Genomic DNA, 15,099 nt, shown 5'->3' on the forward strand with positions numbered 1-15,099 from the left:
ACGCGAACATTTCATACCGTTTACCGAACTAAATATACGATTTGGTTCGGTTTACATAAATTTTATGTAAAAATATTTAAAAGGAGGGGATGGCTGTAATTACCTAACCAAGAGGGGTTTTTTTTTCGTAATTTGGTCATACAACAGGGGTGGCCGTAATTTGCTCTTTACTAATATTAATAATACATTTGCTTTCTTTGTATATTTAATAATGTGAATTAGAAATACATTTTATTTAATTAATTGATGTGCATTAAAAATAAACTAAGGCATATTACGGTCAACCCTGGAGTAAGGTCAAGTTATGAGAAAAAAAAATCATCTTTTTTGAGTAATTATAATCACCCCTCAACTATGTGTTGTCTTACGAAAAAAAAAACCCTTCATTCGGTAGGTAAATTTGACATTGTAAACTCGAACGTGTAAACCAATTCATAATTGAAGGATGAATGTAATTACACAAACACGAGGAGTTTTCGTAATTTAACTTTATGTCAGGAGGTGGCCGTGATTTGCCCAATAAATTAATCAGCATCAACCTTAGAGTGACACATAAAAAGAAATAGACGGAGTATGTTGTTACAAGGCTTTTGTGGAATTATATGATTATAATTGGTGGTTAGACAACTTTGGATTTTTAGATAATTGCATTCTCGCCCTTTTTTGGGGTCCTATACTGAAGTTGGATTGTACTTGGTGGACTGAATTTTTGAGGTTATTTCATAGCTACCCCCGCCTGGGGACTGTTTTGCAATTACCGAACCTGCTGAATTTTTGAGGTTATTTCATAGCTACCCTCACCTGGGGACTGTTTTGCAATTACCTAACCTGCTGAATTTTTGAGGTTATTTCATAGCTACCCCGCGTGGGGACTGTTTTGCAATTACTAAATCCACTGCATGGAGTTATGTGGAGAAGCTGGACAAGTTTGCTTAATTGCGGTTTAACCCCCTGGGGTCCCTTTTGGAATTATCGAAACTTTTGCTGTCTTGGCACTAGAAGTTGTAGTTTATTCGGATAATTACACTTTTCGTCCCTATACATTACCACTTATACGATTTTCGTCCCTAAACAAGATGAAGTTACAATTTCCGTCCCTATACATGTCACTTTTATGCTGTTTCTGTCCCTCCGTCCATTTGTCCAGTTAGTTTGGACGGAAAAATCGCACGTGCGCCGCACGTGACACACAAAAGCACCTCAACACCTCAAAACGTTCAATAATGCATTACACGTAAACACAATCTGCCCTAATTCTCTTTTGAATCCAAATGCCCCCTTTTCTAAATCCCTAATTTCTTCCACATCTCACCTGTAAATATATCCCTAGTTTCTTGAAGTAAAAAAGTGTTCAATCACCAATATTATCACTGATCACGATTTTTGGAGTAGATTACAATTTCTCGAGTGGAGCTACGGAATTGCGACAAATACTAGGGTTCTTCATCTAAGGACAACAAAAATATCGAGAAGAGCTTCACTGATGCTAGAATGTACTCCGAATTACGGTAAGTTTCTTTTGTTTAAATTTACTTTTGTTTGAGCGAAATTGTTTGCCTTAGCTGATTACTGATTGAAGTTTTTTTTTTTTTTTTTAATTATTTTAAATAAAGCTTGTGTTGGGGAATTAACATGTTTCACCATTAAAATGAGACATGGTGGAATTATGAAGCACTCTCCAAAAAGAGAGTACATAGGAGGAAGTCTTGAATGGTTTGATTTTGTCGATATAGATCAAATAGGGATGTTTGACTTTTGGGGTTTTGCTGAGGAGCTGGGGTACACTGAAAAATGGAGTCTTAGGTTTTGGCTTAAGCATGGAAAAAGTTTTGATAAACACTGCAAGTGTATTGAGACTGATAGTGATGTGTTTAATATAAGAGGGCATATTCCAAAAAATTGGGAAGTTGAGATATTTATTGAACATCTAAATCTGGGAGTGGATGTGGAGGGTGAAACTGGGGGTATGTTAGTCAATGAGGCTGTTATAATTGATGATGCAGGGTTGGAGGGAGAGAATAGTGAATCTGATGAATTTAGTGAGGATGATGATGTGTTTTATCAAAGTGATTATGACATGGAAGATGATGATAAATTGTTTGAGCAATTTGTAGATCCTGAGGCTGAGTTTGGGGGGTTGGGTAAGGGTAAGTCTGTTGCAGATGATGATTTCATTAGTGAGGAAATGTATAATAGGCTGCAAAATGAAGAAGGTGATGAAGATTGTGTAGTTAGTGATGATGATTTTGACAGCTCAAATGATAGTGATGAGGATGAGGGTAAGGGTAGAATGAAGTTCCCCAAATTTAATCCTAAAACTGAGAATAAGAATCCAGACATCATGCTAGGCTTGATTTTCAGTTCCAAAAAAGAGGCAAAATTTGCTATTGAGTCTCATTGTTTTAGAAGGGGTATGATGGTAAAATTTTCAAAAAATGATGCCATTAGACTCAGGGCTGTGTGTAAAAAAGAGGGTTGTGGATGGTACATTCATGTCTCCAAAATGCAAAATGACCACTCTTGGCAAGTGAAAACCTATAACCCAATACATACTAAATGTTCCTGGAATTATAACAATACAAGCCTTAAGTCTGGTTGGATTGGCAAAACATTTATGAAAAAATTGAAAGACAATCCAAAGTTGGGTACAAATGAATTCAGAAGTGAAATTTGTACAACTTTGAAGGCCAATATAACCAGATCACAGGCTTACAGAGCAAGAAAAAAGGCAATTAAGATAATCCAGGGAACTTTGGAGGAACAATTTTCAAAAATTTATGATTATTGTCTAGAAATTGAAAGAACTAATCCAGGTTCTACAGTTATCATGAAGCTGACTGAGGAGAGAAGATTCCATAGGTTGTACATGTGTTTCAATGCATGCAAGGTTGGGTTTAAAAATGGTTGTAGGCCTATAATTGAGGTAGATGGTTGTTTCTTGAAGGGTGGGCATGGAGGTCAACTATTAACTGCAGTTGGGTTAGATCCAAACAACAACATCTTCCCAATTGCATATGCAATAGTTGAATCTGAAACAAAAGACAGTTGGATCTGGTTTGTGAACTTGTTGAATGCAGATATTGGATTTGAAAATGAACATAATTGGACTTTTATGTCTGACAAGCAAAAAGGGTTAATTCCAGCTTTTGAAACTTTGTTTCCCAATGCTGAAAATAGATTTTGTGTGAGGCATTTACATAGCAATATGAAGAGGGATGGATTCACTGGGTTGGCAATCAAGACAGCATTATGGGGGGCAGCTAAAGCAACCAGGGTTGAAGAATTTAATAGAAAAATGCAAGAGTTGAGAGACATTGATGAAGATGCCTATCAATGGTTAGTGAAAAAGCCTCCTCAAAACTGGACTAGATCCCATTTCAGTCCACATCCTAAGTGTGACATCCTACTGAACAATATGTGTGAATGTTTCAATAGTTTCATTCTTGAAGCAAGAGAAAAACCAATAATTTCTTTGCTTGAAACTATTAGAAATCTGTTAATGACTAGGATGCAATCTAACAAGGAAAAAGCTGCAAAATGGGAAGGTCTCTTGTGTCCAAAGATAAAAAAAATCTTGATGAAGATTATGGAAGAGGTTGGGGAGTGTATACCTATGAAATGTGATGATTATCATTTTCAGATTATTGGTCCATTTGACCAACACACTGTTGACTTGTTGGAGAGAAAGTGTAGCTGCAAAAAATGGGATTTAAGTGGCATACCTTGTAAACATGCATGTTCAGCAATATAGTGTAGAAATGAGGAGCCTGAATCATATGTACATAATTGTTACAAGGTTGAGACCTATTTACAGGTTTATGAGCCTCCAATCTTAGGCTTCAATGGACCTGAATTGTGGCCCAAAAGTTCATTAGAAGCTCCACTGCCTCCAAACTACATTGAAAAAGCTGGCAGGCCTCAAAGGCTAAGGAGGAGAGAACCTGATGAACCCCCTGCCCCAGGTGCAAATCCACATAGATTGAGAGGAATTAAAAGAAACAATAAATGTAAGACATGTGGGGGCACAAACCATAACTCAAAAACATGCAAGAAAAGAAAATTTTCTGCAGTTGAGCAGGTGCAAGCAAGTCAAAGTGGAACTGGAGATGCAGTTGGCCAACAAAATGAGTCTGTATTTGAAGTTCCTCAAGATTACTTGGCCACTCAAGCTTCTGTTTCAAGTGTACCACCACAGAGAAAAACAAAATTACAGGTTTCAATTATTTTTTTTATTTTTCAGTATGGTTAAAATATATTTATATTCTTTTGTGAATTAGTATTTAATAAACTTATTTGGGATAATTACAGGTTAAAAGGCCTTCTCAAAAGAATGTGAATGTTAAAGGAAGGACAAATACAATTGCTTTTCAAGCCAGCAAATCATCTCCAACAGTTAACACTCCTGTTATTGTCAAAGGGGGACTCAATTTTATCACTCTGAACAATCTGAAAGCAAGTGTCTCACATTCCAAGTCTGCTGGTGCCTCACATTCCAAGTCCAAGTCCAAGTCTGTTGGTGATTCTTCATCCAATGCGAAGTCTGTTGGTGGTTCTGCATCTAAGGCTGTTGGTGGTTCCAATCTTGCATCTTAGTCTTAGATGGCATTTTTATTTTGAAGACAATCTTGTGTTTTTATGAATATGTAATTTTTTCTATGAAGTACTTTGAATTATGTAGTGTTTTTGGGAACTTGCAGTTTAGTTTGATGTACTCTAATGTGAGATGTCATATGTTATCATTTGAAAACAAATTTGTAATTTGAATCATGTTTGCAAACAAATCATATGTTTGTACTTTGAATGATGTTTTTGGAATCATGAATGATGTTTTTGGAATCAATAATGTAGTCTATGTTTTATTTTATTTTTTGTAAGTGATGCTTGCATTTATTTTGTTAATCTGTTAACATGTACCAAAAATGCAAACATAATTGAAATACAAACTTGCATTATATTGGACAAAAAAAACAACAATGTTATCACAAACAACTACATCTTAACCACTAATATTAATCACTGAAAATTCTAACCACTAATTTTCATCATTACAATGACAATTAAACAACCTAAGACAATCAAAAGAACTTTCAAGATCTTCATTCTATTGTTATACATCACAATTAAATTTTCCATTTTCTTTATTTTTCTTTCATAGGACTTCTTTTCCTTTGCCATCATATCTTCTTGCTTTGCCATCATATCTTCTTCATTTGACCTTATATCTCTTTTTTCCTTATAGCTGGCCAATTCATCATTCAAACGGTCTATTCTTCTTATCAATCCAGGGATAATATTCTTTGATCTAGCACACATTTCAGGATCATGCCATTTGAACACATCACAGTTTTTAACTCTCTGTTCCAAAAGAAACACAATTGTGTGTGACAAATAATATCAATACACACACACACACATACACACACACACACACACACACAAAAATTACCTCATAGTTTGGACACGCACGGAATCTTCTTCCAGGATTACTAGGAGTCCATGAGGTCAACAATGGCATCTCATCTCCACATTTACAATAAAACACTTCATTTCTAGCAGATCTTGAATTGTAGCTAGAACCACTATTTTGACTCATCCTTCAAGCTCCATTCCCCAATATAAAACAACAAATTCTTAATTTTTGTTTCCAAATTAAAATCTAGGATAAATAAAGAGAGAAGAAAATTTACTTCGAATTCGCGACCGCAAGTTCTGAAATTATCTACTGCGCTGAAGAAGCTTCAAAATTTGAATTGCCCACTTTCTAATTGTGCTTTCAATGATGAATTCATAAGGAATTGAGAGATTTCGAAAATTGGGGCTTAGGGTTTTCCAGAGAATTTTGGTATTTATAAAATTATTCTAATAATCTGAACGTTTTGAGGTGTTGAGGTGCTTTTGTGTGTCACGTGCGGCGCACGTGCGATTTTTCCGTCCAAACTAACTGGACAAATGGACGGAGGGACAGAAACAGCATAAAAATGACATGTATAGGGACGAAAATTGTAACTTCATCTTGTTTAGGGACGAAAATCGTATAAGTGGTAATGTATAGGGACGAAAAATGTAATTATCCCTAGTTTATTTATCTTTTACCCCATTTTGGGGTGCATTGTAATAGGCTCGATAGGGTCGTTTCTCATTTTTTATTACCATCGCAAGGGTACTCTTTTTCCTTGTGTTAAGCCCACAAGGTTTTCACGAGGCCCCCAAACGCTTTATCATAAAGGAATAATAAAATAGTTTTGGCCAAACAAAAAAAAAGGATATTTTTCTATTTTTAGAGAAAGTGAAAGAACTTGTTAGAAATATTTCAAGAAGATGAAAATACAGCAGCCCCAATTTTTACAATGATACAACAAAAGGGATCAACAGAAACCAACAAACAATTGTGTCTGTAACTAAAAGAGCTTTCTAAACATTCACAAAGAACTCTTAAAAACATATTTTTTTTAAGCTTTTGTTAATTTTCTCATTGTGAGAACTTGAACCTGTTGGTTACCCCAAACATGTCGGCTAATTCTAACACAGCTTTTTGGCACGTGGGGCCCAATGCTGACGTGGCTTCCGGAAGAAGAGGCACGCATTCGGGTTGAAACTCTATCTTATCGAAAGATGGCGAATACAGTGATAGTACGGCTCGACAAAATACAAATCTGCATCATAAGAAAGCATATATCATCTTTAGTAGCATTCCTCTAATATGAACTCAGAATATATATATATATATATATATATATATAGACAATAGAATCAATTACCTTAAAAGGATACGCCTCAAGAACGGATCACTTAAAATCTGAGACCAGACTGGATCGAGATTCTTAGTTTCTACCAATAATGATCCCAATTTATTTAATGAGAGCTGGAGCAGCTTTTCAGCTTTACTATATAAGTCCTGAAAACAAAAGCAAGTCGTTAAGGCCTCGTTTGGGGATGTTACAGGAGTGAAACTTCAACCCCAAATATTTGACAAAGCTTGATTATATTGTCTATCGAGCTTAATCATAATTCCCAAACAAGGTCTAAGATAATACATATTATGAGAACTGATTAGGAAAGCACCTCACCGGAAATACGGGGTACTCTTTTCCTTGTTATTAGTAAAAAAAAACGGCTAAAAATAAAGAAAAGATTAAGTGACACACCTTTTCAATATCGGTGCCAGTAAAACCTAGCAAAAGAATGAATGACTGCAAAGGAGCTGTGAGAAAACTGGTGAACAAGCTTCCGCCAGGCTGGCGAGAGGATTCGACAGCTGGCAAAGGTAATGATGTGGCCGGAGATAGTAGAATTGCAACGGGTTCTCCTTTTTCCGCACCACTCATCGCCTGTTAATGTGTCGTACTTTAATTAGTTTTTGAGTTTTGATTTTATATATATATATATATATATATATATATATATATATATATATATATATATATATATATATATATATATATATGTGTGTGTGTGTGTGTGCGTGTGTGTGTGTGTGTGTGCAAGACTTACTTTGAATGCTTTACTATTTCCACTGTCAATCACTAAAAAGAGGGGCCTTCTTGTGAAAGGCAATAAGTCGGACGGATATATGCAGTTGAGACCTGAAATACATAATGCAAATCTCACTCGGTACATTTACATTAAAAAAATGATAAAAAATTATCACTAGGAATTCCTTGATCCCTTTCGTGTGAATTAAAAGTCAAAAAAAAAATGTCACTAAGATACAAGTTAAATATATCTTGCATTAACAGCTCAAGCTTAAAAGTAATGAATTAACTATTGCTTTAATGTATTAATATATATACTTAAGGAAGATGAAGAGCTTACATAATATGAAATACATAAAAGATAAGCGCATAATAATACGATTCATTTACTGTACCTCTTTGTACAGGAGGACCAATATGCAAGCAATCAGAAATATTACGAGACTGATTTACACTATCATATCCACTTGTAATCGAATGAATATTGCTCGAATCCGAATTAATGGAACTAAACTGAAATCCCCTTGAAAGGTTTTCAATGTAACCAACAGAATTTCCGGAACGAGATGAAGATGGCATAGGCATAGCATGTTCACCGTTTCCTGAGGCACGTATATTTATGTTTAATATATAGACTATGTTAAAAGGAAAAATAACGCGTAAAATTATAAGGATTAATAATTATATTACCTGCTGAAAGGTATATTAAGAGAATTCCATCGGAAGGAAGCTCCTCGGACACTGTCCCCAAGACCTAAAGACATGCATTATTATAATTTTTTAAATGAACGATTTACAAATTATATTGGATTGTATGAATATTATTGCAATTTTACCGTGGCACAATAAAATGAATACTCACAGCTAGGAAATGTGTGACACATGGGCGAAACAAGATGGCTTTTCTTGGATTAGGTGGCAAAGTCGGATCGGTTATATCCTGATTGACTCGACTATGTCCAGACACTCCATTTTGAGTAACGCCAGATCCAGTTACAATAGTGGGACCCACGCTCGACTGATAAAACGAACCGCTCGGTTCCCACTCTAAAGTTTGTAGCATCCTAAAAGTGTCGAGTGTGAGCTCCGAAAACTTTACCTGGTTCGCAACAAAGAGGAATAAATAATATTTGAGATTAAACTATTTTTAGATATTAAATTTTTTTTCTGTGGGCTCCAATAAAAAATAAAGTCAACGCAAACCTCGTTTGGATGGTAACTGCACAGTAAAGCATCTCTAAGTCTTAGCTTTCGTTTGGCATCGGGAACTTGTGGGAGATTATCTGGATGAAGTTCCAATACGACGCTGTACCTTAAAGGCCTTATATTCATAAATGATGTGTCGGCTTTTAGGAATTTCACTATTTCTTGAATTACGAGCTTCCATTCTTTAAAGTCGGTTTCCTGGAATAAGACCACAATAATAAAATAAAATAAATAATAATAATAATAAAAAAAAAAAAAAAAAGAACACATCACAATATCACAATACACATAAATCATACGCTAACAATCAAATACGTAGACAAGAAAGATGACCTGGAAAGTCCTTTTGCATTCGTCAAGCAACATTTTAAGCTGATTAACCAACTGGTAGACCATTTCTCGGCGGTTCAACACCAAACAAACTGTCAGAAACCGAGCAAGAAACCTCAACTGTTTGCTGGCAAGATTCACATCCTGATGTAACCCGTCCTTGAAATACTCCCTCGTCAAGATTGCCTCGTAGAATATGTAAGATTCCGACAAGAAATTTGCCTCACTAGTTCTCATGTACTGTCCGAAGTAAAGCTGTCCTATTCGAGAGGCAATTTCACCTATCTCCCATCTCTTTAGCCCAGATTCAACCAGCTTCTGTCGATTTTCTTGTTGGAATTTCCATAGCTGAGTGTAGACTTTAAATACTTTATAGAAGTATGTATCGTATCTGGAATTTCATAAGAAAAGAAACATCGTCTCGGTTTCACTAACACAACAACGTAATAATGGACCAGAAATCCAAATATCAAGGTAACAGCTACTCTTACATATTGAACACGGAAAATAATCGAACACTATTCACCAAGCCCTCATTAATCGAAAAATCGATGCTAGGTAAAATATCCATGTTGTGTATTCTGTAGTCCGTGCCCAAAATCGAGCTTAAAACCCAAACATTGTACGATAATCTTCGCAAATAAACATGGTAAAATGTGATCATTCATGTGATTAAACCTAATTTCAAACACATTTCTACCGGACGTATTGCCACTACAAAAGCAATAATCAAACACATGAGCTCGGATGAAAAAAAAAATGGGCAACACGAAGAAGTCAAGAAATCACAAAACAAATTGAAATTCCCACTGAAGAAACACAATCAATTCGAAATTGCAAATTAATTCGAGACAATTAGTGTTAGGGTTTGAATACCTGGTTCTTTGATAGTAGGGCAAATCGCGGATCTTAGAGAACTTCTTGTCGGCCTTGGCCACCAGAGACCAGTAAACCTCGCTCACCGGAATTCCATCGCCGCCAATCTGAAACTCGTTCTGCAGCATTTTGACTTTCTCTCTCTACAATTCGGCGAATTTTGTCTTACTGTATTGAATTCGAATCGAAATTGTAAACAAACTACTAGCTGTGATATAAACCAGAGAGAAACAGTTGTGAAATTTGGGGATATGTGGAAGAAGGTGAAACAATATTAAAAGAGAGAAAATCAAGTTCCGAATATTTTATATTTGGGTCAATTTCATTTTCCCCCCTCATACTCTCAATTGCATCGATTTTACCCCCTACACTTATACAATTGTCTCAATGTACCCCTCTCCTTCGATTTTCACGATTTTGACTTTGACGCCCTTTGGTCAAGGTCTGTAAATTACAAAAACCGCCACTTCTTTCTATTACACTTTCGTTTCTTCTTCTCCAAATTGCGTTCTCTCTTTTGAATATCTATAAATTCCTTGCCTTCTACTTATTATTTAAAACTCATTGTTCTCCTTTTATTTTACAATTTTTGGTTCTTGATTTGTGCTACAGTTAGAGCTTGAATTTGGGGATCTCTTGGAAGGGGGAAGGGGGAAGTGGGTTTAATTGGGAGAAGAAGAAACATAAGTGTAGTAGAAAGAAGTGACGTTTATATAATTTACAGACATTGACCAAGCGGCATCAGAGTCAAAATCGTGAAAATTGACGGAGATAGCTACATTGTGACAATTGTACAAGTGTAGGGGTGTAAATGAATGCAATTGAGAATATGGGGAGTAAAGTGATTCTAGGTCAGGGTACGAGGGAGGAAAGTGGAATTTACCCTTTAAATTTTTTATCAATACTTTTATTCCGAATTTCGAAAGTTCCGTTTTCTCCGATTTTTTTTTAAAGAGTTGGAGTACACATTAGATTCTGATTTTCTATTCAACTTTAATTTGCAAGAAATCCAAAATAAACTCCGAAAATTACACTAATAATATCAATATTTTATATTATAGGTGATTGAAAAAATTGAAATTTCATTGAACAAGTTTTTCATTCCAATTTAGTAAAAATAAAAATATTATTTAATGAGTTTCAAATTATTTTTACTTAAAATTAAACTTTAAATGGGGTATATGTGATAAATAAGAAATATGAGAGGTGTCTATTTAATTAGATCTAACATTAGGGAAGGATAGTGTAATTTACTTAATATTAAGGGTAAAAGCAGAATTTCAAAAAAGTGATTGGTAAATAAAGGTAACAATTAAATCTCAAGGAGATAAGCGTAGTTTTCCAAACTAGAGAGGTCCTAATTGTAGTTACCCCAAATTTGAGAGAGATATGTGTAAAATTCTCTAAAATAAGCTGCATTAATTATCTGGAGGCAAAAATGCAGTTTTTATCCTTCAAGTTTACACCGATTTCATATCTCGTCCCCAATGTTTACAATAAAAACATTTAATCCCTTATATTGCAAAAATTCATCACTTTTAGTCCTTTGTGTCGGGAAGTTCCCGTTAAAACTAACGGAATCAAGGTGTGACCATCACTGCCTTAACTAACAGACTAATGTTAAATTATCGAAACATGAGTAACCAAATGTGTTTTTTGTGAAAATGGGAACCAAATATGAAATCGATACAAACTTGAGGAATGAGAAATTATACTTTCCCCGTTATCTGGACGTAGAAGAAAACATTAAGCATCCAAAAGTATATAATACAAACAAATTGAACGTAGAGTAAGCTCAGATCAAGAATCATTTCTCCTTAACGCAGTAATTCATATATTACTCAGATAGTCACACATGGTTAGTCTACTGTTTATGTCTTTCGTATGATTTACGAGTTATTATACAAATGTATAGATTTACCAAGTTAACAATACGTTTGACTGCGAATTTCTTCATTACCGAAAAAAAAAAGTTTACTATTTTATTTTTGGGACCATTAGTAGTATTGCATGGACGGCAGTAAACAATCTTTGTGATTTAATTATATATATATATATATATATATATATATATATATATATATATATATATATATATATATATATATATATATATATATATATATATATATATATATATATATATATATATATATATATATATATATATATATATATATATAAGAATTATTAGCTTTAAGTAATTCCCATTTAATTATTTAAAAAAAATAAAATAAAAACAATTCCCATTTCTTGTCATTTGATTCCACTTTCTGTGGTGGCCGGTGGCCGGTGGGGGTGGCGGTTGATGACATATAGGGTCAGAAAATGTGGTATTTTATAATTTTATATATATATATATATATATATATATATATATATATATATATATATATATATATATATATATATATATATATATTCGTACAACATTTTATAGTTGTATGAAAACAAGAATTAAGTAGTTTGGTTGAATTTGCTTGGGTGTATATTAATGTATATTTTGTCTACTTGGATTTTAATTCTTGGACCAAATAATAAGATAATGCTATAATTGAACTCTCTTTTTTTTTATTGCAAATAATTTGTAAATAAATATGAAAATAATTTATATTTTTTAATTAGTTTGATTTACAAATTGGATTGTTTTGTCAAAATGGTTTGACACGTGGTCTTATTTGGGTGTGGGTTCTTTTTCAAGTATAGTGCACTCCACACATCTACATTCACCAACTAACCTTAATTCTACTTGAAACTAATAGAGATTTTTTTTTAATTTTTTATTTTAAGTTTAGATTGATAAATAAAAAGCTTAAAAGTAAAGGCATGGTGATAATAAAGAAGAAAAGGAAAAAAGTAAATGAGAAGCTATTCTTTATTTATAAACCTAAATACCTTTCTTTTTACTAGTTTCTAGCCTTGTAAGATCTTCTATCAAATTTTTAAAGGCTCGTTCGGTTACCGCTATAAGGTTTTACTGACTAGATAGTAGAAGTTAACAACACATTTGGTTGACAAGATTCACATTTATTCAAAACTGCTACTAAGTAAAATCAAATTAAAGTCCGCTATTAAATGTTACTATTTCATTAAATTAGTAGCACCCTTTCCTTCAAAGATTAATTTAATAGGGGGTGATTAAACAAATAAAATACGATTTATTATTCAAACATAATTTAACAGATCTATACTGCGAATCCAACCAACCGAACGCTTTTAGTAACTAAATAATTGATAAGTCAGTTTATAATTTATACAATCTCATCTAATCCGATATAGGTAGTCGAGCGAGACCTTGTAAACTAAAAGTAATCCTTTGCAAAGGGGGAAAAAAGGGTATATCAAGTAATGATCGAAATTAAACATCGAGAGAAGTTTGTGCAATTTTTCAGAATTTTGAAAGGATTCAAAATGTAACTAGATCTAAATTTGAAAGGATTCGAATGTAGTTAGATCTAATTTAGGGAGACCGTATTTGCAATCTACACTCAAAAAATAAATAATCCAACGAGTGTAAAAACGTCAATTGATTATATATCAAGTCCGATTATTTTTTTTAATCTAAGTCGAATATCGAGGAAAGTTTGTATAGTATTTTCCAACCGCGACTATAATTATACCTAACGTCAGGGGAGGTCGTTATAATTCTTTGGTGTATATCTAGATTTGTAAGTATAATATTAAAAAGTACTTATTGAAATTTTTGTTTTTAAAAAAAGGTCATATCAACTTCCAACTTTCCAAATTTAACCTTGAAGTTAGTTTTCTTACCTTCTAAGCCCTATTTGCTTACACTTTTCCCAACCTCCAAGATCCCACAAAAAATTTCCTCTTGAATATTAATTTTTTTTTATTACAAACAGAAGTAGAAAAGAATTGCAGATCATAGTATAGATTCTTGAAAAGAAAAAAAAAAAAGAAAAGAAAATGGGATCTGCGGGGAATCAAAATCCATGGGCGCCATACAACAACTACAAGGACTGCACACAAGGTGTTTGTTCAATTTACTGCCCACAGTTCTGCTACTTCATCTTCCCTCCGCCGCCGCCGGACGCCGACTCCGCCGCCCCATTCTCCCCTCTGATCATCGCCATTATCGGAGTGCTAGCCAGCGTCTTCCTCCTCGTGAGCTACTACGCGATCGTCACGCGCTACTGCAAGGGGCGAAGAAACCGGACGGCGACGACAAGCCCGGATCAAACCGAGCCGAACCGCGACCAGTTTCATGTTGACTCAGCATCTGGATTGGACGAAGCCCTAATCAAGAAGATCGCAGTCTGCAAGTTTGTCAGAGGCGACGGCTTGATCGAAGGGAGCGAGTGCGCCGTTTGCCTTAGCGAGTTCGAAGAAAACGAGCCGTTGAGGCTCTTGCCGAAGTGCAGCCATGCTTTTCACTTGCCTTGCATTGATACTTGGCTGAGATCCCACTCGAATTGCCCGTTGTGTAGGGCCCACGTCGTAGTTTTAGCTAATCATTTGCCGATTGCTCAACCCTCTTCTTCGCCGCCTCCTCTTTACGTCGATTCCAATCAAGATCCAGCGCTTAACGAGTTGGTTTTGACGGTGGATGATCGAGAGATTGTAAGCCCGATTAGCGATAACCGAAGCCCGTTTCAAGATTGCGACGAAAATGCAGAGGTTGTAATAAAAGAAGTAACGAGTGAGAAAATTGTTGGAAGTGATTTTAGAAGATTGATTTCTTTGGGTACGTTTCCGTTTCAACGCAACCTTTTGATATCCGACGTTTTGAAATTTGATGAAATCGAAGATTTACGAGTGGAGAAAGATCGATCTTCGAAAGGAATTGGTTGTTCGAAGGGATTCGCGGTGGAGGAAAGGAAATCGAGTGGCGGTAATATAAAGAGGTCTTTTTCGAGTGGCGCGTGCATTTTTACGGTCCGTGATAAAGGAAAGAGTTCCTTACTCCCCCATTGATTAATTTACGCGGCTTCGGTGAATTTAAAACTCTCTTATATTGTAAAAAATTGTCAATATTTACCTACATAAAGGGAATTAATGAAGTCCATGTTCATAAGTTATTTGAGTATATATATTATCGATTTTACATTATCGAAGAAGGAAATAATCGAGCTGTTCATTTGTTTCTTCTCTCGATCGCTATATCCGCAATTGTTTAGATTTTTGCAACCGTAGCAGTTGTTAGCACCGTTGATTTGCTACAAAAAGTTGTTTTGTAAAAATCGTGTTTATTTTA

At 34.6% G+C, this 15,099-nt stretch overlaps 3 protein-coding genes across 3 annotated transcripts; 2 read left to right on the forward strand and 1 right to left on the reverse strand.

Moving 5' to 3' along the window:
• Positions 1-1,603: 1,603 nt before the first annotated feature.
• On the forward strand, positions 1,604-4,503 carry LOC148765277 (uncharacterized). The gene is made up of 2 exons (XM_088814457.1): positions 1,604-4,213; positions 4,309-4,503. Exon 1 carries the CDS (start codon positions 1,649-1,651, stop codon positions 3,749-3,751), a length of 2,103 nt encoding a protein of 700 aa, XP_088670583.1. The 5' UTR covers positions 1,604-1,648; the 3' UTR covers positions 3,752-4,213; positions 4,309-4,503.
• Positions 4,504-6,266: 1,763 nt separating this feature from the next.
• On the reverse strand, positions 6,267-10,160 carry LOC105952432 (signal transducer, putative (DUF3550/UPF0682)). Its single transcript, XM_012975982.2, has 10 exons — positions 9,885-10,160; positions 9,012-9,399; positions 8,676-8,876; positions 8,335-8,571; positions 8,163-8,226; positions 7,868-8,074; positions 7,492-7,583; positions 7,146-7,328; positions 6,759-6,895; positions 6,267-6,653 (listed from the first exon to the last, which is right to left on the reverse strand). Exons 1-10 carry the CDS (start codon positions 10,010-10,012, stop codon positions 6,470-6,472), a joined length of 1,821 nt encoding a protein of 606 aa, XP_012831436.2. The 5' UTR covers positions 10,013-10,160; the 3' UTR covers positions 6,267-6,469.
• A 3,524-nt stretch (positions 10,161-13,684) lies between these two features.
• On the forward strand, positions 13,685-14,992 carry LOC105952379 (RING-H2 finger protein ATL52). Its single transcript, XM_012975922.2, has one exon. It carries the CDS (start codon positions 13,812-13,814, stop codon positions 14,817-14,819), a length of 1,008 nt encoding a protein of 335 aa, XP_012831376.2. The 5' UTR covers positions 13,685-13,811; the 3' UTR covers positions 14,820-14,992.
• Positions 14,993-15,099: the final 107 nt, after the last annotated feature.

The sequence above is a fragment of the Erythranthe guttata genome, chromosome 14, assembly GCF_056151865.1.
Source record: "Erythranthe guttata isolate IM_541 chromosome 14, IM_541, whole genome shotgun sequence".
Classification (NCBI taxonomy): Eukaryota; Viridiplantae; Streptophyta; class Magnoliopsida; order Lamiales; family Phrymaceae; genus Erythranthe; species Erythranthe guttata.

What these genes read in the sequence shown, in the direction of transcription:
- LOC148765277 (XM_088814457.1), top strand. Translation starts at nt 1,649, where the DNA reads ATGAGACATGGTGGAATTATGAAGCACTCTCCAAAAAGAGAGTACATA.
- LOC105952432 (XM_012975982.2), bottom strand. Translation starts at nt 10,012, where the DNA reads ATGCTGCAGAACGAGTTTCAGATTGGCGGCGATGGAATTCCGGTGAGC. An exon ending in CCCTACTATCAAAGAACCAG is followed by an intron (nt 9,400 to 9,884) that starts GTATTCAAACCC and finishes ATGAAATTCCAG; the next exon opens with ATACGATACATACTTCTATA. An exon ending in GTGTCACACATTTCCTAGCT is followed by an intron (nt 8,227 to 8,334) that starts GTGAGTATTCAT and finishes GCATGTCTTTAG; the next exon opens with GTCTTGGGGACAGTGTCCGA.
- LOC105952379 (XM_012975922.2), top strand. Translation starts at nt 13,812, where the DNA reads ATGGGATCTGCGGGGAATCAAAATCCATGGGCGCCATACAACAACTAC.